Source organism: Heteronotia binoei, chromosome 11 (assembly GCF_032191835.1).
Source record: "Heteronotia binoei isolate CCM8104 ecotype False Entrance Well chromosome 11, APGP_CSIRO_Hbin_v1, whole genome shotgun sequence".
Taxonomy (NCBI): Eukaryota; Metazoa; Chordata; class Lepidosauria; order Squamata; family Gekkonidae; genus Heteronotia; species Heteronotia binoei.
In genome coordinates, this window is record NC_083233.1 from 70,784,427 (window position 1) to 70,810,117 (window position 25,691).

Below are 25,691 nucleotides of genomic sequence, written 5' to 3' on the forward strand. Positions count from 1 at the left end.
TCCCCTGGGAATTTTTCAGTTTGCCTCTAGAGGTCAGGAAAGGAATTTGTGTAGCATTTTCTGTCATTTCTACAGAGCTTTGCTGGGGGTTTGCTATCACAGAATGGGCCTGTTATCTGTCATTTTCCTTTGCTTTGTTGTCTTGTTCCCCTACCTGACTTCACTGGACAAGAATCTTGCAGTTTGTCTGTTCTACAAAAGCCGTAATCTTTGTGTAGGGTTCCCACCCACCCCTGTTCCCCCCACCCCCTTTATGTGATGTTTAATTCTCTGTGCCAAGTAATTCAATACTTCTTCAGGGAGCATTTTCCAGGGCTGGTATGGAAGTAAATGGCCTCTGAAAGAACTATACTACCCCAAATTAAATCAGGAGTCCAGTGGTAGGTAATGGTTGAGTGCTTTACTGGGCTCTGCCGCATAAAACCATGTACAGAAATAAATGTTTTAGTCTTTAAGGAGCCGTTGAACTCGTGTTTTATTTTGTTGCTACAGATTAACACAGCTACCTATCCAGAACTGCCTCATATTGCATCTCTTGCCAAACGAATTCCTACAAAAATGGATATTTATTTCAAATTATTTGGCGCTTGCAACATACCTTCTGGGATGGCAGTCAGTCCATAGCTCTTGTCACAGAGGTGTCAACCACTCATGCCTCAAGCCTCTGCTGGCTGTCGTTCAGCTGCTTTGCTGTCAACAACCCGAGATCTGGGCAAAGAAAAACGTAGCAGGGGCCGCCTAAAAATTGCAGCCTCTGCATTTGGGTGCTGCAGCATGTGCTTTTATAGCAATTAGTTAGGATGTCAGACTATCATCTGGGAGGCCCAGTGAAAATCCTGTCAACTAACCTACTTCATTGGTTTAAAAAAATTAAATGGGGGGGAAAGGAGAACCATATATGTTGCCCTGTTTTCCTTGGAGAGTGGGATTAAAAATGGGATAGGCAAGCTGGAGCCTGTGTCTTTTTGATGGTGTTACCGGCAGGCTTGTGGATTTCCATTCAATACAAGTTTATTTAGAAGCTAAACCCACTATTTCCAAGAGCTGGTACAGAATAATGGTTAGCAGACTAGGACGTGGAAAACCCAGGTTCAATTCCCACTGTGCCAATGGAAGCTTGCCAGGTGACATTCTGCCAGTCACACACTCTTCGCCTAACCTACCTCACAGAGATGTAGGAAAAAACCCCAGAGGTGTGCAGAATGACTTAGGTCAGGGGTGGCCAACGGCAGCTCTCCAGATTTTTTTTGCCTACAACTCCCATCAGCCCCAGCCATTGGCCATGCTGGCTGGGACTGGTGGGAGTTGTAGGCAAAAAACATCTGGAGAGCTACCGTTGGCCACCCCTGACGTAGATTGCTTTTGGTCCCCACTGGGGAGAAAAGGAGGGTATTATTGATGTAAATAATTAGAAGTTTTTATACTATTCCAACCTTAGACCCCCTGTCCTTTTATGAATTACTATACTGATGACTTCAGTCTCAGGGGTAGATAGTACTGATATGAACAGGGCTTATTCTCAAATCTGTAAGAAGAGGAATGTCTTTGCACACATACTAAGTTATACTAAAATCAGTGAAGCTTACTCTCAAGGAGTGCCCTAGAACTGTAGTCACACACCACCAATTTGGAACATCCTAAGCACACTTACTTGGGATTAAGCCTCCTTGAACTACGTTTTGCTAGCAGGTCAATGAAACCCATAGGGATGCCAACTCCAGGCTGTGAAATACCTATACATTTTTGAGGGTGGAGCCTGAGGAGAGACCTCCTCAGCAGGCTACAATGTCATAAAATCCACCCTCCAATGCAGCCACTTTCTCCATGGGAACTGATCTCTGCAGTCGGGAGAGCAATTGTAATTCTGGGATATCGCCACACCCCACCTGGAGGTTGGTAACCCTATGAGTTCTGAAATAAACGTGAGCAAGGATGGCAGCCTTCCACCTCCAATCCTATGCATGCTGTCATCCTAAACAATATCTATCTAGTTAGTACATACATAACAAACCCTTCAAAGGTGTCGAACTCATTTGTTATGAGGGCCAGATCTGGCATAAATGAGACCTTGTTAGGGCGGGTCATGTCAGGCTGGGCTATGTGCGTACCTATTTAAGATTAGGCAGCAGAGATATAAATTTTATAAAGAACAAACACAAATATATTTTTTTAAAAACTTAAAACATGCTTAAAACGTTAGCACTCATTGGTCTTAAAGATGCTTTCTTTGTATTTCTCCCATGGGATCCAGGGAACTGGCAATCTCTGGCTCTTTCGTTATTTCCCCAGGGGACTGGGAGGAGGAGCCTCAGCCAATAGAGGCTCAGTTCAGTAGCTCTGCTGTGCAATTGGCAGAACCTGGCAAGGCAAGCTATTCCTTCCCTCTTCCTCCCAAAGGGAGGTGCCTCAGCCAATGGAGAAAACAGGTTTTGCTCTGTAGCTCCTGGGCAATTGACCAAGTCTTGCAAAGCAAACTTATGCAGAAGAAAGCAAGAGAGAGGGAGAAGCAAGCAGATGGCAGCCAGTTGCTCGGAGGCCTGATAGGAGCCCTCCGGGGGGCCTGATTCTGCATGTTTGACACCCCTGCTTGAGTCTATGCAGCAAATGTCCGCCACAGGTCTCGCTCCGAAACAAACCTCCAACAGGACTAGAGCCTTAACACGCCCTCCCGCTTCTCCTTTTGGCCTTTAACCGCGCAGCCGCTCGACCCTCCGCCAAGCGAGGCCGATTTGCCTAAGCGACGCCCTCCCGATTTGCATACGGCCCCGCCCCCTGGTCCTTTCGGCTCCCAGCTGTTGGCGTTTAGTAACCGGAGGCGGGCCGCGGGGTCAGGCGGCGCATGCGCCGAGCGCGGCCGAGAGGCGGTGGTTGCCCTGGCATCGCCGCTGAGGGGAGGCGAGAAGCGGCTTCGAGTCCAGCCCGAGAGGCGGCCTGAGGAGGAGGAGGAGGAGAAGAAGCCCCCTGTTGCGGCAGAGCCGGGGGCCGGTCCCCGCTCCGTGGGGATGAAGGACCGCCTGGCCGAGCTAGCAGCAGCGGTGAGGGGGGAGAGGAGAGGAGAGGGGGCGGGGAGGTCGGTCGCCGCTGCCGCCTGAAGAGGATGCTGCGAAAGAGAGTCCGAGGCCGTCGTCATCGCGCTGTTGTTTTTGTGCAAAGGGCGTGTGAATGCAGAGAGCGGGAGAGGTTGGATAGATGGGCAACCTTCCTGCCTTTCACAGGGAGGGGCATTGGCGGCTCAGTGGTAGAGCATCTGCTTGGCAAGCAGAAAGTCCCCAGGTTCAGTCCTTGGCATCTCCCCCTAAAAAGGGTCCAGGCCAAAATAGGCATGAAAAAACCTCAGCTTGAAACCTTGGAGAGCCACTAAAGGGGAGGGACAGTGGCTCAGTGGTAGAGCATCTGCTTGGCAAGCAGAAAGTCCCCAGGTTCAGTCCTTGGCATCTTCCCCTAAAAAGGGTCCAGGCCAAAATAGGCCGTGAAAAAAACCTCAGCTTGAGACCTTGGAAAGCCACTAAAGGGGAGGGACGGTGGCTCAGCGGTAGAGCATCTGCTTGGCAAGCAGAAGGTCCTGGGTTCAATCCCTGGCATCTCCTACTAAAAAGGGTCCAGGCAAAAATAGGCATGAAAAACTTGAGCTTTGAGACCCTGGAGAGCCGCTGCCAGTCTGAGTAGACAATACTGACTTTGATGGACCAAGGGTCTGATTCAGTATAAGGCAGCTTCATAGGTTCATAAATTTTGGGGAGAGGCGATGTCTCAGTGGTAGAGCATCTGTTTAGCAAACAGAAGATCCTAGGTTCAATCCCTGGCATCTCCAACTAAAAAAGCGTCCAGGCAAAAATAGGCATGAAAACCCTGAGCTTTGGGACCCTGGAGAGCTGCTGCCAGTCTGAGTAGACAATACTGACTTTGATGGACCAAGGGTCTGATTCAATAGAAGGTAGCTTCATATGTTCTTCAGTGGCGATGGTTCAGTGGTAGAGCATCTGCTTGGTAAGCAGAAGATCCCAGGTTAAATCCCCGGCATCTCCAACAAAAAAGGGTCCGGGCAAAAGTAGGCATGAAAAACCTCAGCTTTGAGACCCTGGAGAGCCACTTGCCAGTCTGAGTAGACAATACCAAGGGTCTGATTCAGTATAAGGCAGCTTTATGTGTTCATCAGTGTTCCCTCTAAGCTGCAGAGTCTTGTGAGCAAAAATTCTACTTTGGGAGCTACTGGCATGGCATTTAAAGTTGTGAGCTGCTACATAAATTAGTGGGGCTATTCTTTCTGAGCTAAGGTAAAAATATGTGAGCTGGAGGCTAAAAATGAGTGAGCTAGCTCACACTAACTCAGCTTAGAGTGAACACTGATGGGCATATAACACTGGCTGTCATTCATCTCTCTCCTGCTATGGGTGTGGATAGGCAGTACGAGAGCTATTTTTGGCTTCATGTATCCATGTACTAATTATTAGGCCTCTTGGGTTGCGTGGGAGTTTGCACCTGCACACCCATTCTGGCCTCAGGTTCTGTTTTGTTTGTTTTTTAAAACTTTCAAATAAACTTTATTATTTTGCCAAATTCAATACAATTGCAGAAATAGGCTTCATACTCCTTAGTCATACTGATAATAGTAGTTCAAAAATAAATCAAATTCTGGTACAAAGGATTTGTTGGAATAATGTTAAGCTCTGACAAGTATGCAACTACTGGATACCATTGCTGTACAATTTCCTTTTCATATGATTCTGGTGGAACATCCTTATTTGAATATGCGAGTTTACAAAGAATAAAATATCCCCAGATCTTGTTTCTCCAGCTATACAGAGTCAGCATAGTAGACTTTTTCCAATCATGTTCTAGGAGCGTTTTCTGGCCCCAGTTTTATATGTCATTTGGTGAAGGGAGCCTTTCTGGGGCTGTAGGATGGTGGTGAAATACTCTGATTTTTGACAGGCGGGGCTGGGATTGGAAAGGAGAGTGCTGAGGAAGACTCTGCAAGAGGAAGGCTGATGGGGCAAACCACCAAGGAGGTGCCTTGAAAGCCCCTCGCTGGGGTTGCTGTAACTCGATCGTGGTTGGACGACGCTTGTGTATATCTGTGGATCTGGGAGGTCCCTGTATATTAGGACTTGCATGGCAGACCCCCAAGGAAGGCTCTGCAAAGAAAGGCAATGGCAATCTAGCTCTGCTTTTTGCTTGCCAGGGGAGCCCATTGCTGGAATTGCTTTAAGTCAGTTGCAACTTGGTGGGACATACATGCAGGGCTTTTTTTGTAGCAGGACCTCCTTTGCATATTAGGCCACACACCCCTGAGGTAGCCAATCCTCCAAGAACTTACAGGGCTCTTCGTACAGGGCCTACTGTAAGCTCCAGGAGGATTGGCTACCTCAGGGGTGTGTGGCCTAATATGCAAAGGAGTTTCTGCTACAAAAAAAGTCCTTCATGCATACATACATACATATGCCTGTCATATTCATCTATCTGTATTGATATTTCTCTGTCTACACACAGACACACTATTATAAACACACCAGCAAATACATAGAGCAAAATCTGAGAACAGTAGCACCTTAAAAAGACTCAGCAGATTTTATGAGAATATATAAGGAGTCAAGTCAGGTATGAGCTTTGAGTCACTCATGAGAGCTTATACTGGACTTGTGGGTTTCTACTACAATAGCATGGCTGTTGATCTGCCTGAAAGCAGGAAATAAGTATGTGTGTGAGAGAGAGAGAATCTGTTTTACCTGTCTGTATATAATTTGCGGAGGTGTTATGGAGAGAAAAAAAAATCTTAATTGTTGCATATGTGGAAGATAAAGAGAAATGCAATTTAGAAGCAGACAGGGTAAGACAAGGAGGCTGATGTAAAAATGTGCATCAGTATGTTTAAGTAGATGCATATATATATATATTTGAGTGTGTGTGTGTGTATCTGTAGACAGATAAAGTGGCTTGTATGTGCCTGAGGACTGGATGTTATCCAGTTGCACAATAGGCACACGACAGTCCTTGGTGACTGTTGACAGCTTCTGTGTTTTGGATGTTTGTTGTAAATCTGTGTACAGTATGCATCATATATCCTTTTGTTCAAAGTATATGCTTTACACTTTAGGATAATGCTTTCCAAACTTCTGGTAGCTGCAGCTTCTTTGTTCTCTCTCGTCCTCCCTCTCCCCGAATTAAAGCTGAAAACACAGGTCTCTCTTAACTTTGGAAAGATTTGTGTTTAGAGCCTATAAAAGAGAGTGCCTTCTGCCCATGGAGAACCTGTCCCCTGTGTGTTGTTTGCATGAGCTATTGTTCTGGCCATGCCTCCTGACAAGAAGGATGAAAACCTGAAAGAGTGACTCATCCAGGGATGCAACAGTCATTCTCTGGGAGAGGGTAACGTTGCTGCCCTTTTGCAGTGGGAGTGATCAGTCAGATTACACCTGATGCAGATAAGTGACAGAATTTTCAGCCCCTAGTAAAGGCTGATTGAAGACTAGAGCAGGGGTCCCCAACCCCCGGGCTGTGGACTGGCACCAGTCCGTGGCCTGTTAGCAACTGGGCTGTGGAGCGAGGCAGAGGCGCTGCACCACCCCTTTCACCCCACTGCCCCTTCCATCCACCTAGGACCCGGGTGGACAAAAGAATGCCAAGCCGCCTCTGCTCATCTCTTGCCTTGAAAACCCCATGAGGTGGGAAATTTGTAGGGTCATCATAAATTGTTTGCAACTTGACAATGGTTAATTACGATTACAGAGGGGAATGGAAGGGTTCTTGTTTTGGATGGAATGGGATAGCCAGGTCAAAATGTGGGGGCTCAGCCTAAGCAAGAAGAAGATAGAAGATATTGGATTTAAATCCCACGCTAAACTCTGAATTTCAGAGTCTCAGAGCGGTTGCAATCTCCTCTACCTCCCCCCCCCCCACGCACACACACACGCAGCATACACCCTGTGAGGTAGGTGAAGCTGAGAGTGCTTTTACAGCCACTGCCCTTTCAAGGACAACTCCTGCAAGAGCTATGGCTGACTCAAGGCCATTCCAGCAGCTGCAAGTGAAAGGGTATGTAGTGTGAAAGCTGATGGGACAAAGTTGTACAATAGGGGTGAGACAAGTCAAAAGGACGTGCATGGACAACACTTGATGCTTTTGGCATTGACTCAGAGAACTGGGCAGAGCAGCTGGTGAAATTGGTATGGTGAACATGGGTCCATTGAAATTGGCGGGTTCTGTGAGAGGCTGGCCAGGTGGTGGATGTGGAGAGAGATCTGATTACTGAGAAGAGGATAATTAAGCTCATCTTTTATCTTTACAGAGGGGCAGGATGAGGGCACTAATAACAAGCCTTCCTTATCTGAGGGTTTTTGGTCACACTAAATTTCACATTGAGCCGGTTGAGTTCACAACCTGAGGTGATAAACAAGACAGGTCGGTTTGGTGGACAGATAACGTGCGTTTCTGATCAAACTGCACGTGTGCAATTGCCGTGGACTGTATGTGCAGGCAGTGGCGGGCTGGGTCTAAAGATATTGGTTTTGTAAGAAATAAATATATTTTGTTAAAAAACACATAAGTGGGGAAAAAGGTACAATTAAAGCTTTTGCGAAATCAATATATATATTGAGGGAAACTTAAGAACGATTCAGACACTCGGTACTGGGCTGTGGCCTCTATGGTAGGTCCTGGAGACACAGGAAAGAAAACAGGAAGTGAGGATCAGGAGAGGCTGCCGTCTGGCCAGGATAGCATGAAGAAGCAAAGCAATAGGTCATGGGCTTGGTCAGAACCTGTCCTGATGTCATCTTCTCTTATTCAACCCATTTGTCCTCATCCCCAGCCAAAATGAGGGACTTCCCTCACTGGCCTAAACACTGATGGGCATGACTCACTAAACGATTGGAAAGAATATTTTCTATGCGCTTTACAGCCTGTCTCTGAGTCTACAGTGCCTGTAAAACTGAGAGCAGTTTGGTGTAGTGGTTAACTGCGTGGACTCTTATCTGGGAGAACCGGGTTTGATTCCCCACTCCTCCACTTGCAGCTGCTGGGATGGCCTTGGGTCAGCCATAGCTCTGGCAGAGGTTGTCCATGAAAGAGTAGCTGCTGTGAGAGCCCTCTCAGCCCCACACACTTCACAGGGTGTCTGTTGTGGGGGGAGAAGATATAGGAGATTGTAAGCTGCTTTGAGTCTCTGATTCAGGGAGAAGGGCGGGGTATAAATCTGCAAGTCTTTTTCTAAATGTTAAAAAGGGAAATACAAAAACTCAAAATCCAAGACCAGGGCTTTTTTTCAATCAGGAACACACAGAAACACAGTTCCAGCCGACTTGGTGTCAGGGTGTGCAGCCTAATATGCAAATTAGTTCCCACTGGGCTTTCTCTACAAAAAAAAAAAAGCCCTGCCCAGGACAATAATTTTTAGGAACAAATGGACACTGGACAGCATGTCCAGATTCTAAGCAAAAACTCAATCAAGTGAGTCATATGGCAGCCATACCTGTATCCAGGGATTTTTTTTTGTAGCAGGAACTCCTTTGCATATTAGGTCATACCCCTGTTATGTAGCCAATCTTCCAAGAGCTTACAGGGCTCTTCTTATAGGGCCTACTGTAAGCTCTTGGAGAATTGGCTACATCAGGGGTGTGAGGCCTAATGTGCAAAGGAGTTCCTGCTACAAAAAAAGCCCTCCCCGCCGAGGCAGGCTCAGGGCAGCTTACAAGACATGGCAAAAGCCATGTTAAAACAATAAAACAAGATAATACAGTTAAGTACAATTAACAATTAAGCATTTAAATAATCTAAAAACAGTCTAAAAGAATAAAATTTAATAGTGCTACTATCTCAGTTATATTAATGATTGCGTGATGTTTATTCCAAGTTCCATCTTAGAAGGCTAGCTGGAAGAGGGCCGTTTTGCATGCCCTACGGAATTGGTTAAGATTTCGTAGGGCCCGTACCTTGTCTTAAAATATTTTATTCATCATGTTAAAATAAAATGTTCTATAATCAATTTCTTTTCTTTTTCTCAATTTTTCCATTTTTTTCAGAAAAAAGCAAAAAAAAGGCTTCGGGGAAAAAACTGTTTCCCCCTGAATTTTTCTGTTTTTTTTCTGGGCCTTCACATCTCTACAAGTCCTCCCCCTCCCATTGTAATGATGGCAATAATTACAGCCCACCTTGCAAAGATGCTTGAAAGCTTGTTCGAAATCTTAAGGACCGCCTGCCTGCACATTAAGATCTTCTGCTGAGGGCTTCTCTCCATGACACTGTGAAGTGAATGGCTGCGGCCAATAAGGAATGTCTTAAAATTCCTCCCTAGCCTTTTTTGACAACCGCCTGCCATTCCAGTCTCTCAACACACAGATGTTTCTGCTAGTTGAGCTGCTGAGGCTAACCCCCACTCCCCAATCAAAGTGCAGATTTCATAGCTGCATCTGTGCTCATTCATAACCTGTGGCTCTCAACTCCACCCTCCCTGCTAGGGTTGCCAGTTCTGGGTTGGGAAGTTCCTGAAGATTTAGGGAGTGGAGGGACCTCAGCAGGGTATAATGCTGTGAACTCCATGCTCTAAAGCAGCCGTTTTCTCCCAGGGGAACTGATCTCTGTCACCTGGAGAGCAGCTGTAATGCTGGAAGATCTCCAGCCACCACCTGGAGGTTGGCAACCTTGTCACTTTCCCATCTCTCTCCTCCCCCATGCCCATGGCCAAAATGCAGATTGTAAACTCTTTGGGCAGGGATCTGTCTCTCTTTGTAAAGCATTAACAATGCATTATTAATATTTTAATGGGAATGTAGCTGATTTCGCAGAAAGGTCACCAAGGGGATTGCCTAGTGAATGGCCCTTTGAACTAAATCTCTAAACGGAGGGGGGAAAAATCTCTAAGCTCCCAGAGGCTCTCTTTTCTGCCTTTCTTGTTCTGGGAGGCATAACCAACCCTGCCAGATTTGGGGCTTTCCTAAAGCTGCTGAGATCCAAGATGAAGTTATTATTCCGTCTCTAAGTCAGCCCAACTGCACCGAGATGTGGGGAGCTACATGAATGAGCTCCAGTTGTGTGTGTTTGTGTTCTTATAAAAAAAGCAGGTGTACAGGGCCTGGATTTGAATCAAGGCTGCAGAAAGAGGGGTTTAAGCTTGACTCCTACACCATTCCTCGGTCATGAAATGGCTCCATGGAGGGCCTGTTCTTGTTGTTTCACTTGGGTCTGGCTCTTCCAAAGAGCGGTTTAAATGGAAAAACTGCGCCCCTTTGGATTGTGATGGATGGCTTAAGTGTTAGAATGCTTCCCCATTTTTATTTCAAGCACGCTCTCTGACAAAGAATCGGGGAAAAGACTAAGCTACAACCCTTCTCTCTGGCATTTTTTTTTAATGGAGAAGTGTTGGATTATTTGAGTCCCCGTTTCTAATTTTAAGCAGTATTGTCCCATTGCAGGTTGTCCAGCACCTCTCCTATTTGAAGAGCAAAGTAACTGAGGGATACACCAGATGTACACAGGGAGTTCTGTGTTGGAGCTGGAGATGTGAAGGTCTGGAAAAATTGGGGGGGGGGGGGGGATTTTTTCCTGTTTCTTCCAAGGCCTTTTTTCCCAGTGGAAAAATTGGAAATTTGGAGGAGTCCTGGGGGGGGGGGGGGGGGAACTTCTGTGAAATCTTTTAGAATTAGTGAAATGCTTTTAAAGACACCGTTGGCATGCTGTGCAGCTCATAGAACAAGTATGTATTTCTTCTAGGGGTGCCAACCTCCAGATGGTGGCTGGAGATCTCTTGGGATCAGAGATCAGTTCACCCGGAGAAAATGGCTGCTTTAGAAGGTAGACTCTAAGGTAGAGCTGTCAAACATGCGGCCTGGGGGCTGAATCAGGTCCTCAGAAGGCTCCTATTAGGCCCCCCCCCCCCCGAGCAACTGGCTGTCATCTGCTTCCTTCTCCTTCTCTCTTGCTTTGTTATGCATAACAGCTTCCTTTGCAAGGCTTGCTCAGTTGCACAGGAGCTACAGAGCAAATACTCTGTTTTCTCAATTGGCTGAAATTCTTCCCTTGAGAGGAAGTGGGAAGGGAGAGCTTGTCTTTGTCAGGCTCTCTCAGTTGCACAGCAGAGCTACTGAGTGAAGCCTCTCTTCCTTCTACGGGCTGAGACGCCTCCCCTGTGGAAGGAAAGAGCCAGAGCTTCCATTGCCCAGTTCCCTGGATCCCATGGGAGAGTTACAAAGAAAGCACCTTTAAGACTAACAAGTGCTAATATTTTAAGCAGGTTTTAAGATTTTTTTTTTTAAATTAAATTGTGTTTGTGTCCTTTATATCTGTTACCTAATCTCATATAGGTACACACATGGCCCAATCCAACCCAGCACGGCCCGGCCCAATAAGGTCTCATTTATGTCAGATCGGGCCCTCAGAACAAATGAGTGACATCCCTGCTCTAAGGCATTATACCCTGTTGAAGTCCCTCTGCAAATTCCACCTTCAGGCTGCGCTCCCAAAATCTCCAGGTATTTCCCAGCTGGGAACAGGCAAACCCTAATATCTGCAGCTAGAAAGATACCTGAGCTTCGTGAGGGTGGCACACAGGGCTTTCGTTGCTTCTGTGGCCCTTTTGATCTGACTCTTATCTTGTGGTTGACCTTTTCACCGCTCCCTTAAACCACTATGGCAAGTACAGCCACAGGTTGAGTATCACATAGCTTATTGCCTTGCCTCGCTGGAGGGAAAAAAGAGGTGGGGCAGAAACTGTTCCAAAGCCTCAGAGGGAAATCTCTGGAAGTTTCATTGAGAACTGAGCTCTCTAACTAGTAGCTACAGAAGGAAGAAGACAGCAACTAGGTGGACCAGCGTCTAGCTGTGGAGATATTATTATTGAGCCTTTGTGTGACCTGTTTTTCTGGCCAAATGATATACTTTATGTTATTTAACACAAGGCTTGGGTTTTCTGTTTAACTCCTATTTTTTTCCACTTTTCAGATAGCAAAAATTAAGGTAAATGGGCTAAGGTAGCATAGGGTGCCGCAGTGTGCTCCCCCCCCCCCCACTTAAGCATTGGATATCTTTGGAATTTTTGCATTTTTAAATTTAAATTCCATAAGTGTTTCAAATTGTGCAATTTTATATATTCAGGGCCTGCTCTAGATTCTCTGGCACCCTAGGCAAGGCTGACTTCCGGCGCCCCCTCCCCCTGCACTGATAACATCACCAAGTCACATGGAGGGCACCCTGTTTGGTAATCCCAGAAGGCCAGCGCCCTAGGCAATTGCCTAGTTTGCCTAGAGGCAGGGGCCGGCCCTGTAAGAATAAAATGATGCATTTTCTGTTGTTAAAGCAGTAAAATTAAGATTGATTGGACAGCAAACATTGTATTTCAGTTTTTGCCAACGTTTCTGCCCCTCCCCCGGAAAAAAATGGAGAGGGGGGGAGGTTTTGCCCCATGACTTCAGGATTTCTGAAAGTCTTACATCTCTCATTGGAGCTTCCAGTTTGTTTGTTTTTTAAGCCTAATTTTCAGGTGCATTCGGGGAGGGGTTTTTAAGAAGATGATGATTATAGTGGATTTATATCCCACCCTTCACCCTGAATCTCAGAGTCTCAGAGCAGTCACAAACTCCTTTATCTTCCACCCCCGCAACAGATATCCTGTGAGTTAGGTGGGGCTGAGAAAGCTCTTACGGCAGCTGCCCTTTCAAGAACAACTCCTATGAGAGCTATGGCTGACCCAAGGCCATTCCAGTAGCAGCCAGTGGAGGAGTGGGGAATCAAACCCGGTTCTCCCGGATAAGAGTCCGCACACTTAACCACTACACCAAACTTGCTCTCTTAAGCCAATTTCCCCGCACTGTTTCCTCAGGGAGTCAAACTTTACCTTGGTGGTACTCTGGAACAGTTTTATGTCAGGAAGATAGCATGAGTGGAAACATTTAAAACCTCTCTCCCCATGTGCTGCAGGCCCAATCCAGGCTTCGCACACCTAAAAACATGATGTTTAGAAAATAATAACAAACCAGGGTTGCCATCTCTGGGTTGGGGAATATCTGGAGATGTGGGGGTGGAGCCTTGGGAGGTGTAGGGTGTGACCTCAGCAGGGCATAATGCCATAGTGTCCACCCTCCAAAGAAGCCATTTGCTCCAGGGGAGCTGATTTTGGACATCTGGAGATCAATTGTAATAGTGGGCGATCACAAGGAAAGGGGTATGTAGTGTGACAAACAAGGACGTTCCCACACATGTCGAATTTGGCCCCAAGGAGTAAGAATGGCTTCTCTCTCCTTCGAAGCCGTTGTGTTAGAAATTCTGTTACAAGTGAGTTTCATTTCACATGTTTGTGTGCGCTGACATTTTTTCCCTGCGCGAACAATAGAATCAATTATTCTTCATTTTTACATCTGACAACTGGTAGAGAAGCTCATGTGAGTAAAATAATATATATTTCCTTCCTTTTGTTTTTATCTCTTCCTGAAGAAACAAAGCCGCTTCAGGGGAAGGGAGGTTTTAAAGGGTGATCTAAAAAAAAGCAGTGGTTTTGTGATGAGGGAAAAAAACCCTGCTGTTTTCTTTAAGAGAAGGGGAAATGAGATAAAGATGAGGCTTGGCGGTAGCTGAGATGTTCTGCAAAGGCAAAACGAATGGAAAGATAGAACAGTGGCTTTGGAATAATATTGTAGAGCATTAACATTCACAACAGCCGTAGAACAAAGTAGGAGTCAAGTACACCTTTAAGACCAACAAAGTTTTATCCAGAACGTAAGCTTCCGTGTTCTCCAAGCACACTTCATCAGACGAGGGATCAGGGACAGTGAGCAGGGCTATATTTAGCTGGTAGGGAGTGGTTTAGAATGCAAAATGGTACAATGTTAAGATCCAATGACAGAATAGTAAAATTAACAAACTGAGCAAACCTCTGATCTGGGTCGCATGAGCATGCAAAGGCAATAAAACAGTAACATGTCAAAATGTGAGAATGTCTGTCAATCACTCTATTGTTATAAACCTGGGTCAAAAAGAAGGCATTACTTCCTCAGAAGTTTTTCCCATCTAACTACCATAATTTACCTTTTGACATGTAACATGCATATAGTTTGCCGTTAGAAGAAAAATACATTAAAATATAGTGGAAGATAGATTTGGTATACGTAATTGCTCAGTTTGTTAATTTTACTATTCTGTCGTTGGATCTTAAATTTGTACCATTTTGCATTCTAAACCACTCCCTACCAGCTATATATAGCCCTGCTCACTGTCCCTGATTCCTCGTCTGATGAAGTGTGCTTGGAGCACACGGAAGCTTACGTTCTGAATAAAACTTTGTTGGTCTTAAAGGTGCACTTGGCTCCAACTTTGTTTTACTGCTTCAGACCAACACAGCTGCCCACTTGGATCTGTTCGCAACAGCCAGTGTGTGGTGTGGAGGCTAGACTAGGCAAGGATGTGGGAAGGCTCAGATTGCTGGCCAATATCTTGAAGAGCAAAGAGCAAGCTGGGCTAGGCAGACCCAAAATTGTACTTATTTTCTAAACAAACAATCTCTCCTTGTGTCCTGCATATCCTAACTTCTGTCGTTGGCAGTCCAGGATCTCAAAGATTTCAGGTTTTCATCATCATTAGGGTTTGTAGAATCTTTCGGGCTCAAGTGCCGTGTTCTACTGGAGAAAGTTTTTCTTCCAGACGTCTCGTTCTCAGCTGCGGAGAACTTCCTCAGTGGCGTTGCAGCCGGAGCAGGTGCTCTGACCTTCTTGGCTGCTGTGCATTGAGTCCAGGATCTGTTTAAGAGCACTAAGACTTTTTGAAGAAAGTCGCTATCGTTTTGCAAAACCCCTTCACACTGAAACATTACCAGCAAGTATTTAAAAAAAAAACAAAAAAACATTTATTTAGTCTAAAGGTAAAAAGTAAACTGAAGAGGCTTCAAATGTGTACTCCTCTCCGCCCCCATCCCATTTGATAAAGTGGACTATAAATAAATTACTCGGGATTACCAAGGTGTGTGTTTTTCTTCTCTTTGTTTGTCTTACTGAAATCCTGGTTTCCTTTTGCCAAATGAGCATTAAATGTCTCTTTCAGTCTGCATTGTCCTAATCTGCATTTGTCAGTGTAATTGATAGTCTGAATTTTTATGAAATACTGTCTTCTGATTTCGTGGGAGTTTATCGTTTCTATTTGTCAGTTGCATTTCCCAGATCTCCATGCCCCACCTGGAGGTTGGCAACTATTTGTAATGGGTGCCTCCTGGCTGGCTGTATTTTTTTTTCCACAGCATGTTTGCTCATCAAATAAGTATTTCATTTTGTACTTTCTTCTCTTCCTGTACCACTACCTGAAAGTTCTGAGTGGGAACAGTAAGGTATAAGTCTTGCAAGCATTGTCCGTTGATTTTAGAATTGTCAGTTCTGCATTGAGAAATTCCTGGAGGTTTTGGGGATGGAGCCTGGAGAAAGTAGGGTCTGGCGAGGGGAGGGACCTCAGCGAGGTATAATGCCGTAGTGGCCACCCTTCAAAGCAGCCATTTTTCTCCGGGAGAACTGATCTCGGTTACCTGGAAATCAGTTGTAATTCCTGGATCTCCAGGCCCCATCTGGAGGTTGGCAACTGGATTATGAGTTGCAATATACGTTGAAAATATTTTATTTGGAAGGGGTTCTTTAAATGATAAGATATACATGTATGGGATGCTCCTGGTGATTATTGAAATATTGCTTGGTGTAAGTGCTTTATTTATTTATTGCCAGGGCCCTTTTTTGTAGAAAAAGCTCAGCAGGAACTCATTTTCATATTAGGCCACACCCCCTGATGCCAAGCCTGCCGGAACTGTGTTCCTGTGTATTCCTGCTCAACCCCCCCCCCCCCCCCGTTTATTGCTATAAGTTTAGAACAATGTATTTATGTGTACTTGCAACTAATTCCCATGGAAATCATCAGGTCTACCTCCCAAGTAGGACCAGGTGGATTTATTATTTATTTATTGTGTTTCCAACTCGTGTTTCTTGCCTCCCAAGGCTTGGGTCAAGGTGGATTTATTATTTATTATATTTTCCACTTGTGTTTCTCACATCCCAATAAGACCTTGCATACGGTCAATCAGTGCTGCTGAGTGACTGCGCAATGATAGGGCTCTTTTCTCATTAATATTTTAAAAATGCTCTTCACCTTACAAAGCAAAAAAGGGAGTAAAATCAGAATAGCTGTTCAGTATGAATGCTGAGCACTTAACTACAGAACTGGGAAGTGTTTTCCCAATTAAATATTTCCTCAGGGCTAGTCTCATAAGATTTCATAGGAAAGTTTCTGATGCATGTATGTGTTCCCCTGTGTCTATTAATGCACTGAAAGCCTGTTTGTTACGTTTTTCCAGTGAGTCATGGTGGTAACAAGGGAAGGAAAAGTCAGAGGTTTATCCCGATGGGATGAGAAAAATGCGTTCAATTTAGTCACTAACTTGAAGCTTAGCTGTGTGCATCAACACGTATTTTGAATTTCAGCTTTAACAAATAAAGCGGGTTGCTACAGAGCAGATTCTTATGGCGGAACAGATCATGGCTACGGAAAATCCTGTGCTTAAGTTGTATACTTGTTTAATTACACACGTGCCCCTTATGTTAAGGTCAAAATGCATTAGCCTTGTAAAATGGACGTGTTCAAATTATGTAACTCTCCCCTGATTTTTCTAGAGTACACGAAATGAAGACGGGGAAGCTTCGGTTGTCATTGAAAATGACCATTATATGGAAGACTTCTTCCAACAGGTAAAAAGATCTTCAAGAGGCAGCCTAAGAAAAGGCCCTGCTGGATCAGACCAGTGGTCCATCTAGTCCGGCATTCTGTCTCATGCAGTGGCAAACCGGTTGTTCTGGAGGGCCAACAAACAGGGTGCAGTGACTGAGTCCTTCCCCTGATGTTGCCTCCTAGCGCTGGGATCCAGAAGCTTAGCGCGAAGGTTCCCCTCAATCACCATGACTAATAGCCACTGATAAGACCAATCCTCCATGAATCCATCCAGTTCTCTTTTAAAGCTGTCTGTGCCCTGTGGCACAGAGTGGTAAGCTGCAGTACTGCAGTCCCAGCTCTGCTCATGACCTGAGTTCGATCCTGGTGGAAGCTGGATTCAGGTAGCCGGCTCAAGGTTGACTCAGCCTTCCATCCTTCCGAGGTCGGTAAAATGAGTACCTAGCTTGCTAGGGATCAAGTGTAGATGACTGGGGAAGGCAAACCACCCTGTAAAAAGTCTGCGATGTCACCCCAGAGTTGGAAACGACTGGTGCTTTTTTTATGCACTACCTCCTCTGGCAGTGAATTCCACACTTTAACCACTTGTTGTGTAAAGAAGTATTTCCTTTTGTCTGTCCTGAAGCCTAAGTATTACAACTCCTGCTTCACTTCTTGCCGCTTCTGTGGCTGTTTCAGAAGCAGTTTCATCTTTCAGATTATGTTCTTTCTCATAAAAAGTACAGTCACCAAAAAGGGATATGCATGCTTAACGGCCATGGCTGTTTATATATACATCCTTACCTCTGCCCCAAAAATGCTATGAAAACTGGCCTTGGGAACACTTGAAAAAACCATTTAGAGTGTTCTCAGACCTACAGTTTCAAGGTTCCTTAATAATTGAATTGGTTTATATCTGGGGTCCAGACGTCCAGCCCAGCAGAGTTGTGCTTGGTGAGGTTGGCACCAGCACCTTTAGAACTGCTTGATTTGACACTATTAGCACCTTACTAAAGTACTTCTTTTCTCCCTTTCTCACAATACGAGAACTTGTGGGCATTCAATGAGATTGCTGAGGAGTTGGGGTTAGAATGGATAAAAGGAAGTACTTCTTCACCCAAAGGGTGATTAACATGTGGAATTCACTGCCACAGGAGGTGGCAGCGGCTACAAGCATAGACAGCTTCAAGAGGGGAATGGATAAGCATATGGACCAGAGGTCCATCAGTGGCTATTAGCCACAGCTTATCATCGGAATTCTTTGTCTGGGGCAGTGATGCTCTGTGTTCTTGTGCTTGGGGGTGGGCACAGTGGGAGGGCTTCTAGCCCCACTGGTGGACCTCTTGACGGCACTTGGGTTTTTTGGCCACTGTGTGACACAGAGTGTGGGACTGGATGGGCCATTGGCCTGATCCAACATGGCTTCTCTTATGTTCTTATAGCGACAGAACAAATTTTGAGTCCAGTGGCACTTTTAAGACCAACAAAGTTTAATTCTGGGTGTAAACTTTTGTGGGCATGCACGCTTCTTCAAATACTGTCCAAGTAAAGGAATTTTGACCAAAAAGAAGTCTGCAATTCGTTTCATGTGTGTGGCATCTAAAAGCAACAGCTTGATCATGCTAACATATCATGCTGTATCAATCTCCCTTGTCTTCCAAAACTCTGTCATTTATTGATGCTCAGCATGAATGGGCCCTAGTTGCTGCTCCCTATGTAACTGTTCCTTGCTTTTGCATCTTCAAAGGGGCAAGTGCTATCACACGGCTCTAAGATGCAGCAGTTTCTTCTTTAAGGGTATTCTCATGCTTAGGGGTCAGATTGAATCCATTGCTTCAGAACAGTTGCTGAAAGCAGCTTTTGTCTGAAAAAAACGTACCCTGTGCATGAGCAATGAATAGATCCGGGCTTTTGAGTATTGATTTGTTTGGCCTGTAACAGCGCGTGCGTCTGTATTACTCTGTGACCAAAGGTCAGACTGTTGCTCCTCTGAAAGTTGGTATCTTGCCTCAACTAGGGCCAGGGCCTTTTCGGCCTTGGCCCCGGCCTGGTGGAATCAGCTCCCCTTGGAGATCTGGGCCCTCACCGAACTGTTGCCTTTTCGTAGGGCCTGTAAAGCGGAGCTATTCTGCCAGGCCTTTAGTTGAGGCAGTGGGCATTCTACTTAATCGGGTGATCCTTCCATCAGCCGGCCCTTTGCTGCAGTACCATCCCTGCTGTGCCAGATTCTTAATCTATGTGACAGGTGTCTAACTGAGCCACCACCTGTAACTGTTTATGATCAGATTGTATGATTTTATTGATGGTGTTTTAATGGTTATTTATACTGGTTTTTTAATGTTGTTATCCACCCTGAGCCCTTTTTGGGATAGAGCGGAGTATAAATAGTCTAAATAAATCAACCGATGAGCAGCATTTCATTACCTAACTAATTAAAAAAATAGTTTTAAAATGAAGAATAATACGGTGAAAGGAAAGCGGGCATCAGGAATTGATTGCTGACTTCAGTGAGCCTCATTGTGATGTTTCTCAAGTAATGCTGGAAGTAAAGGTGTATACAGTTGTTCAGTTGACCAGCATAGTGTAGTGATCAGAGTGTCACGCTAGGGTCTGGGAGATCCAGGTTCAAATCTGCACTCTGCCTTGGAAGCTTGCTGAGTGACCTTAGGCCAGTCTCACTCAGAAAACCTACCTCGCTGAGTTGTTGTGAAGATAAGATAGAGGAGAAAATAGTGTAAGCTGCTTTGGGTCCAGAAGAGGAGGAGGAAGAAGAGCAGGTTTTATACCCTACTTTTCTCTACCTTAAGGAGTCTCAAAATGGCTTACAATCTCCTTCTCTTCTCTTTCCTGCAACGAGCCCCTTGTGAAGTAGGCGGGGCTGAGAGAGTTGTAAGAAGAGAACGTGACTGGCCCAAGGTCACCCAGCAGGCTTCCCGCAGAAGCGTGGGGAGTGAAACCCAGCCGTCCAGATTTGAGTATGTCGCTCTTAACTATTATACCACCCTGGCTTTCATTGGAGAGAGAGGCAGGGTATAAATGAGGTGAAACATAAATAAAATAATTATCTCAGTGGTTCCTTTCTCTTTTTATCTCTCTTCATCTCCGAGGTTGAGGAAGTCAGAAAGCACATTACGAAAATATCAGACGTTCTGGAGGAAGTGAAGAAGAAGCACAGCATTATCCTTTCTGCCACAAATCTTAAAGACAGTAAGCTTTTCATCTGTATTCAGATGCACAGTTCTTTGCCTTGAATGAGTGTGAGCAGGTATAGTGACTACCAACTTGACAGGGTAAGGGAATAAAGCCCATGTGATGATAGACATGTGAACAACTTCAGATAGGCCTGAGAGACTCAACATGGATCAGGCCCTTGGTGCAGGGAAAAGGGGTTTTCTCCTTTCCTATTGGTCTATATTCCTCATGTAAATCAGACCCTGCCCCCCCAGTACTGTTTTCCCTGGGGGGGGGGCGGGGCGTGGTTCCCGGGGGGGGGCGGGGCGTGGTGGTGGAATAACTTTACATCAGGAATTGGTTCAGATCAGCCCCACTGTACCAGGGAGCATCTGATACTTATAGAAATTTAAGATCTGATGGTTGATTTCTGGTTTCCCATTTATGTACTCTAAGTGCAAGATCAGCCTCCTAAGAGGCAGCTTTGTTGTTTTAACCTCTTCCCTTGATCAAACTAGGAGTCTGTGGCTCACTGATAGTCTCTGCTTGGCATACAGACGGTCCCAGGTTCAATCCCCAGCATCTTTCGTTAAAAAAAAATAGAAGAAGAAGATGATATTGGATTTATATCCCGCCCTATACTCTGAATCTCAGAGTCTCTGAGCGGTCACAATCGCCTTTATCTCCCCCCCGCATACACACATACACACAACAGACCCCCTGTGAGGTAGGTGAGGCTAAGACAGCTCTTACAGCAGCTGCCCTTTCAAGGACAACTCCTACGAAAGCTATGGCTGACCCAAGGTCATTCCAGCAGCTGCAAGTGGAGGAGTGGGGAATCAAACCCATTTATCCAAGAGAAGAGTCTGTGCACTTAACCACTACACCAAACTGGCTCTACACCAAACCAGGTAATAGAAGAAGAAGACTGCAGATTTATACCCCACCTTTCTCTCTGAATCAGAGACTCAGAGCGGCTTACAGTCTTCTATATCTTCTCCCCACACCAGACACCCTGTGAGGTGGGTGGGGCTGAGAGGGCTCTCTCAGAAGCTGCCGTTTCAAGGACAACCTCTGCCAGAGCTATGGCTAACCCAAGGCCATTCCAGCAGCTGCAGGTGGAGGAGTGGGGAATCAAACCCGGTTCTCCCAGGTAAGAGTCTGCACACTTAACCACTACACCAAAGTGGTGTAGTTTGTGATGTGAAAGACTTCAGCCTGACACCTTTGCTGCCAGTCTGAGTAGACAATACTGGCCTTGATGGACCAAGGATCTGATTCAGTCTAAGATAAACAACCAGGGTAGGGAGGTTAATCGGCAGAACAAACAAGATAGTATCCCATATAATAACCAAATAATATAATACAGTATAGTATAATATAATATAATAAGGACTTTTTTGTAGCAGGAACTCCTTTGCATAGTAAGCCACACACCCCTGACGTAGCCAATCCTCCAAGAGCTTGCATGGCTCTTAGTACAGGGCCAACTGTAAGCTCCAGGAGGATTGGCTACATCAGATTGTGTTGCCTAATACATAAAGGAGTTCCTGCTACAAAAAAAAAAGCTCTGAATATAACAATACAGTTTACAACAATATAGTAAACATCACACTAGGTGAATAAATCCACGAAAGATAAAACTTAACTACGAAGACCTCAAGTCCTGTATAAGGAATTCTAAAAACTACATAAGGATCTTCTGCTTTAAGAGCTGTACATGAAGTTATCAATAAACAATTGAAACGGATTCCAAGCAAAAACATCTGTTAGTTTTTTCATCTCCTGCATTAAGTTGTCAGCAGATATTTGATATTAACCATTTTGGATTGTTCTTTTTTTCAAGAGATTATAATGTATATCCAAAAAAAGGAATCAGAAATGTGGTCCTGTATAAAAGATCTAAAGAAGCCCAAACAAAGATTTGCAAACCCAAACTCATTTTTAGAGAAGCACAGTTGAAAATATTTAAAATGATGTACTGTTTACCATTACGTTATGAAAAACTGAAAAGGTGATTGTGCTCCATCTATATACAATTGATACCTAGTGTATATTATGAGTCTTACTGTCATTTTAAAGATTTTCAACTGTGCTTCTCTAAAAAAATTTTTGTTTGGAAATTTTTGTTTGGGCTTCTTTATATTGATAAAAATATTAATATTAGAATGTAGTGGACTTTATAAAAATATTAAAATTTGGTGCTCTCCTTCTTACATTGTCAGCGGGTCTGAGGCCACAGCCTGATATATTTTTAATCTGAAATTGATGAAGTTTACTTCCAGATTTAAAGCAGAACATGTTTGTTTGAAAGTGTTGTGCCTTGGTTTAAGTCAAATGCATATTAGATCCCTTAAAACACACGCCTAATTTTCACAAATAGCTCAGGAGCTAATTTTAGCTCTTAGTTTCATGTGTAGAGTGAACTATGTACTGTACAATATACAGTATTCTCCGGTGGAATAATGAAGCCGTGCTTGGTACAGTTGTCTGGCTAGAGGGAAAGGGTTGAAAGCAAAAAAAAACAAGGCAAAGATTCAGTAAAGGAAGCTCAAATATAGAGAGCATTGTTTTATCAGAAACTGGGTAAATATGAGGAAGCATGCTTTTGAGGAGGGTGTATGAGTATGAGTGATGTGTCAGTTGGTTACTCATTAACTTCTAGGTCTTCTAGCTACCTGCCCAAACTAATTTGATTACCCGTTTAACAATGTGTCACTGACCACTCCCCTAATTAAACTTCTCAGCAATTCCTGCTTCCTCCATAGGCATATATGGACTCTTGTCGTGGGATTTGCAAATCAGGAGGTTATTGAATGCCATTAAAATTTATGAAGTGGCTTGAAAATGTTAGACTATTGATCCACTCAGCTGTTTCTTGTCGGTTCTGACAGTGGCTGTCCAAGGCACAGGAAGGTCTTTCCTTAAGCTTTCTGTTCAAGATGATTTATCTGTTTATGCTGGCTGTTTCTGTACAGCCTCTAAATCCTGCGTTAGGTGGTTTACAGTGCATATCTTCAGGACCGCCTCTCCCCATGAGCCCCCCCCCCACAGGGCTTTGAGATCATCTACACAACATCTTCTTGTGATCCCTGGTCCTAAGGACACCCGGCTGGCCTCAACGAGGGCCAGGGCCTTCTCAATCCAGGCCCCTACCTGGTGGAATGAGCTCCCGTTGGAGATCCGGGCCCTGCGGGACTTACCCGAGTTTCGCAGGGCCTGTAAGACGCAGCTCTTTCACCAGGCTTTTAATTTACTGTGCGTCCTCTGAAAGCTTCCCCCAACACTTTACTCTCCTTGTGCTTGAGTTGGTCAAGGGTCTGAGTGGTGTTAATTGCATGAAGTTGTGCTTTGTGGTGTTCACCGGCTGAAGCTGTACCAGCTGCTAAACGGTGGCTTCTGGCTGTGTTATTGTTGGAGTTGTGACCCTCTGTTTTATGTATTATGTTTATGAGATATTTTAAATGTGTTGTGTTTAATTGGATGTTTTATTTATTGTTACTGCAATGTTGTTTTAATGTTGTAAGCCGCCCTGAGCCCACCTAGTGGGATGGGACAGGGTATAAATCTTAAATTAAATTAAATTAGAACAAGCCATTAAAAACAAGTCACTGGGCATCGATAGCATAAAAGCTATCCATGAAACAGACCATTTCAAAAACTTGGTAAGATTAAACTCCTAATTAAAAGTCTGGGTAAAAAGATGTTTTGTCACAGTGTCTATAAGAAAGTAAAGTAGGTGCCAGGGAGCCTCAAGGGGAAAGGGCATTCCAGAGGTGAGGTGCCACCACCGAAAATGTCCTGTCTCTAATCACCACCTGCCTCACCTCTAAAGGCAGGGGTAGAGATGGCAGAGCTTGAGAGGCAGATCTTAACTGTTTGGCTGGAGGAGACAATCCTTCAGGGTACCATGGCCCCCCAAAGGTAAGCCCCAGCACTTTGAATTGAGCCCAGAAATTGATATTTCCAAAGACTGAACTTAAGGCCTTTTGGGTGCAGAGCTGGTGCTCTACGACTGGGCCACGACTCCTCCCCAGTGTGGCTTGGGGACTTTCAAGAAGACAACCTTACCACATGAATTCTTCTATGCCATTAAAAATTCTTCTATGGCTAATAACAGTTGCTTCTTTGCAACTGGCAGATGGCTGCACGTGCTGTTTCCTTAGTTTCTGAGCCCGGCTCAGCGGCAGTGTTGCATGATGCTTGTATTATACCCCCGCTTTTATGGTTGTGTTTTACTCTTGGCCATCTGTGTTAAGTGGCTTTGATTTGTACCCCTCCACGGAAATACATGGAGCCAGAATGGGGTGGTGTTCAGAGTGTTGGGATGAGAGCTCAAAAGGGATGAAAGTCATGTGCACGCTGCAAGCTTGCACAGCCTCCATTTGCCTTGGGGGGGCTTGTGGAAAAGAAAGAGGAAGTTTAACCCTTGAATTTGGTTTTGATCATTGGAACGGATGCCCTAACTTTGCTGAGGGAGTTTTAAGAAGAAAGACCTGTCTTTTAAAAAGATGTATCTCCCCTCCCCTTTAAATGCTAATGACAAGCCAAGAAGTCTGATTTCTTGTTAGTAAAGACAAAAGGTGACTGAAGAGTTAAAAGCCCTTAGCCTTTCCCTGCATGGCCCTGAGGCAAACAGAGACTACTGCAGTTCTCACTGGATAGTGGACAGAGATATGTGATCTTCATCACTTTTGTTTCTTTCCCAAGGTTAGGGAGGTCTGTGTTCAGATTCTGACTTACCCATGAAGCTCATTGTGTCACCTTGGGCTAGTCACTTTCTCTTGCCTACTGCACACAGGTTGTGAGGATAAAATGGAGGAGGGGAGAAACACGTATGTTGTCCTGAGCTCTTTGGAGAAAAAGTGGGATAAAAATGTGTGGAAAATATAGGGGCTTATTTATTTTATTTTATTTGCATTTATTTTATTTAACATTTTATTTAACTTACTTACAAGTGGGCTCAGGATGAATGACAACATAGTAAAATTACAATGAAGAAGAAGAAGACCACAGATTTATACCCCACCCTTCTCTCTGAATCAGAGTCTCAGAGCGGCTTACAATCTCCTTTAACTTCTTCCCCCACAACAAACACCCTGTGAGGTAGGTGGAGCTGAGAGAGCTCTTCCAGAACCTGCCTTTTCAAGGACAACTCTTGTGAGAGCTATGGCTGACCCAAGGCCATACCAGCAGCTGGAATAAAATCCTACAGTCAAACAATTAAAAAATATAAAATAAGACAACACTAATAAACCAAATCTCCTTCAGCATTTTGCAGGCGATGGTAAGTAGTCTGAATCATAATAGTTTTTAATCAGATGGTGATTAAAAACTACTTTGTACAGCAGTGCCCCATAAGTAGTAAGCAGCATCTGGGTAGTGGCCAGGTACTAGAAAGCAGGAGAGGCTGAGATGATTCAACACCCACTGCCTCACCCAGAGAGCTGGTGGAACATCTGCATCTTATAGACCCTGCGGAACTATAATAGCTCTTGCAGGGCCCTGATCTCGAGCGGGAGCATGTGCCACCATGCTGGGGCCAGGGCCGAAAAGAGCAATGTGCAGATAACTTAAGTAAACTTTGTCTCTGGGTTCCAGGCTTTCTGATTCTAGTAGCTGAGGACCTGCAGAGGCCATGCACCATTCAGTGGTAGAACACCTGTTTGACATGCAGGAGGTCCCAGGTTCAGTCCCTGGCATCTCGCATTAAAAGGATCGGTGATGTGCAGGACCTCTGCCTGATAACCTAGAGCAGGGGTGTCAAACATGCAGCCCCAGGACCGAATCAGACCCTTGGAGGGCTCCTATCAGGCCCCCAAGCAACTGGCTGTCATCTGTTTCCTTCTCCCTCTCTCGCTTCC

General features: G+C 44.9%; 1 protein-coding gene across 2 annotated transcripts in view; it reads left to right on the forward strand.

The window, feature by feature from the left end:
• The first annotated feature begins 2,809 nt into the window (after positions 1-2,809).
• Positions 2,810-25,691, forward strand: part of STX2 (syntaxin 2) — a 45,753-nt gene continuing 22,871 nt past the window's right edge. Inside the window, exons 1-3 of one of the 2 annotated variants that reach the window (XM_060249853.1) lie at positions 2,810-3,035; positions 16,623-16,697; positions 19,764-19,863. In XM_060249853.1, the coding sequence (XP_060105836.1) occupies positions 3,003-3,035; positions 16,623-16,697; positions 19,764-19,863 (208 nt within the window). In that variant the 5' untranslated portion in view covers positions 2,810-3,002. Of the gene's footprint in view, positions 3,036-16,613; positions 16,698-19,763; positions 19,864-25,691 lie in introns of those variants that run through there. The other variant, XM_060249854.1, reaches the window with a different exon arrangement.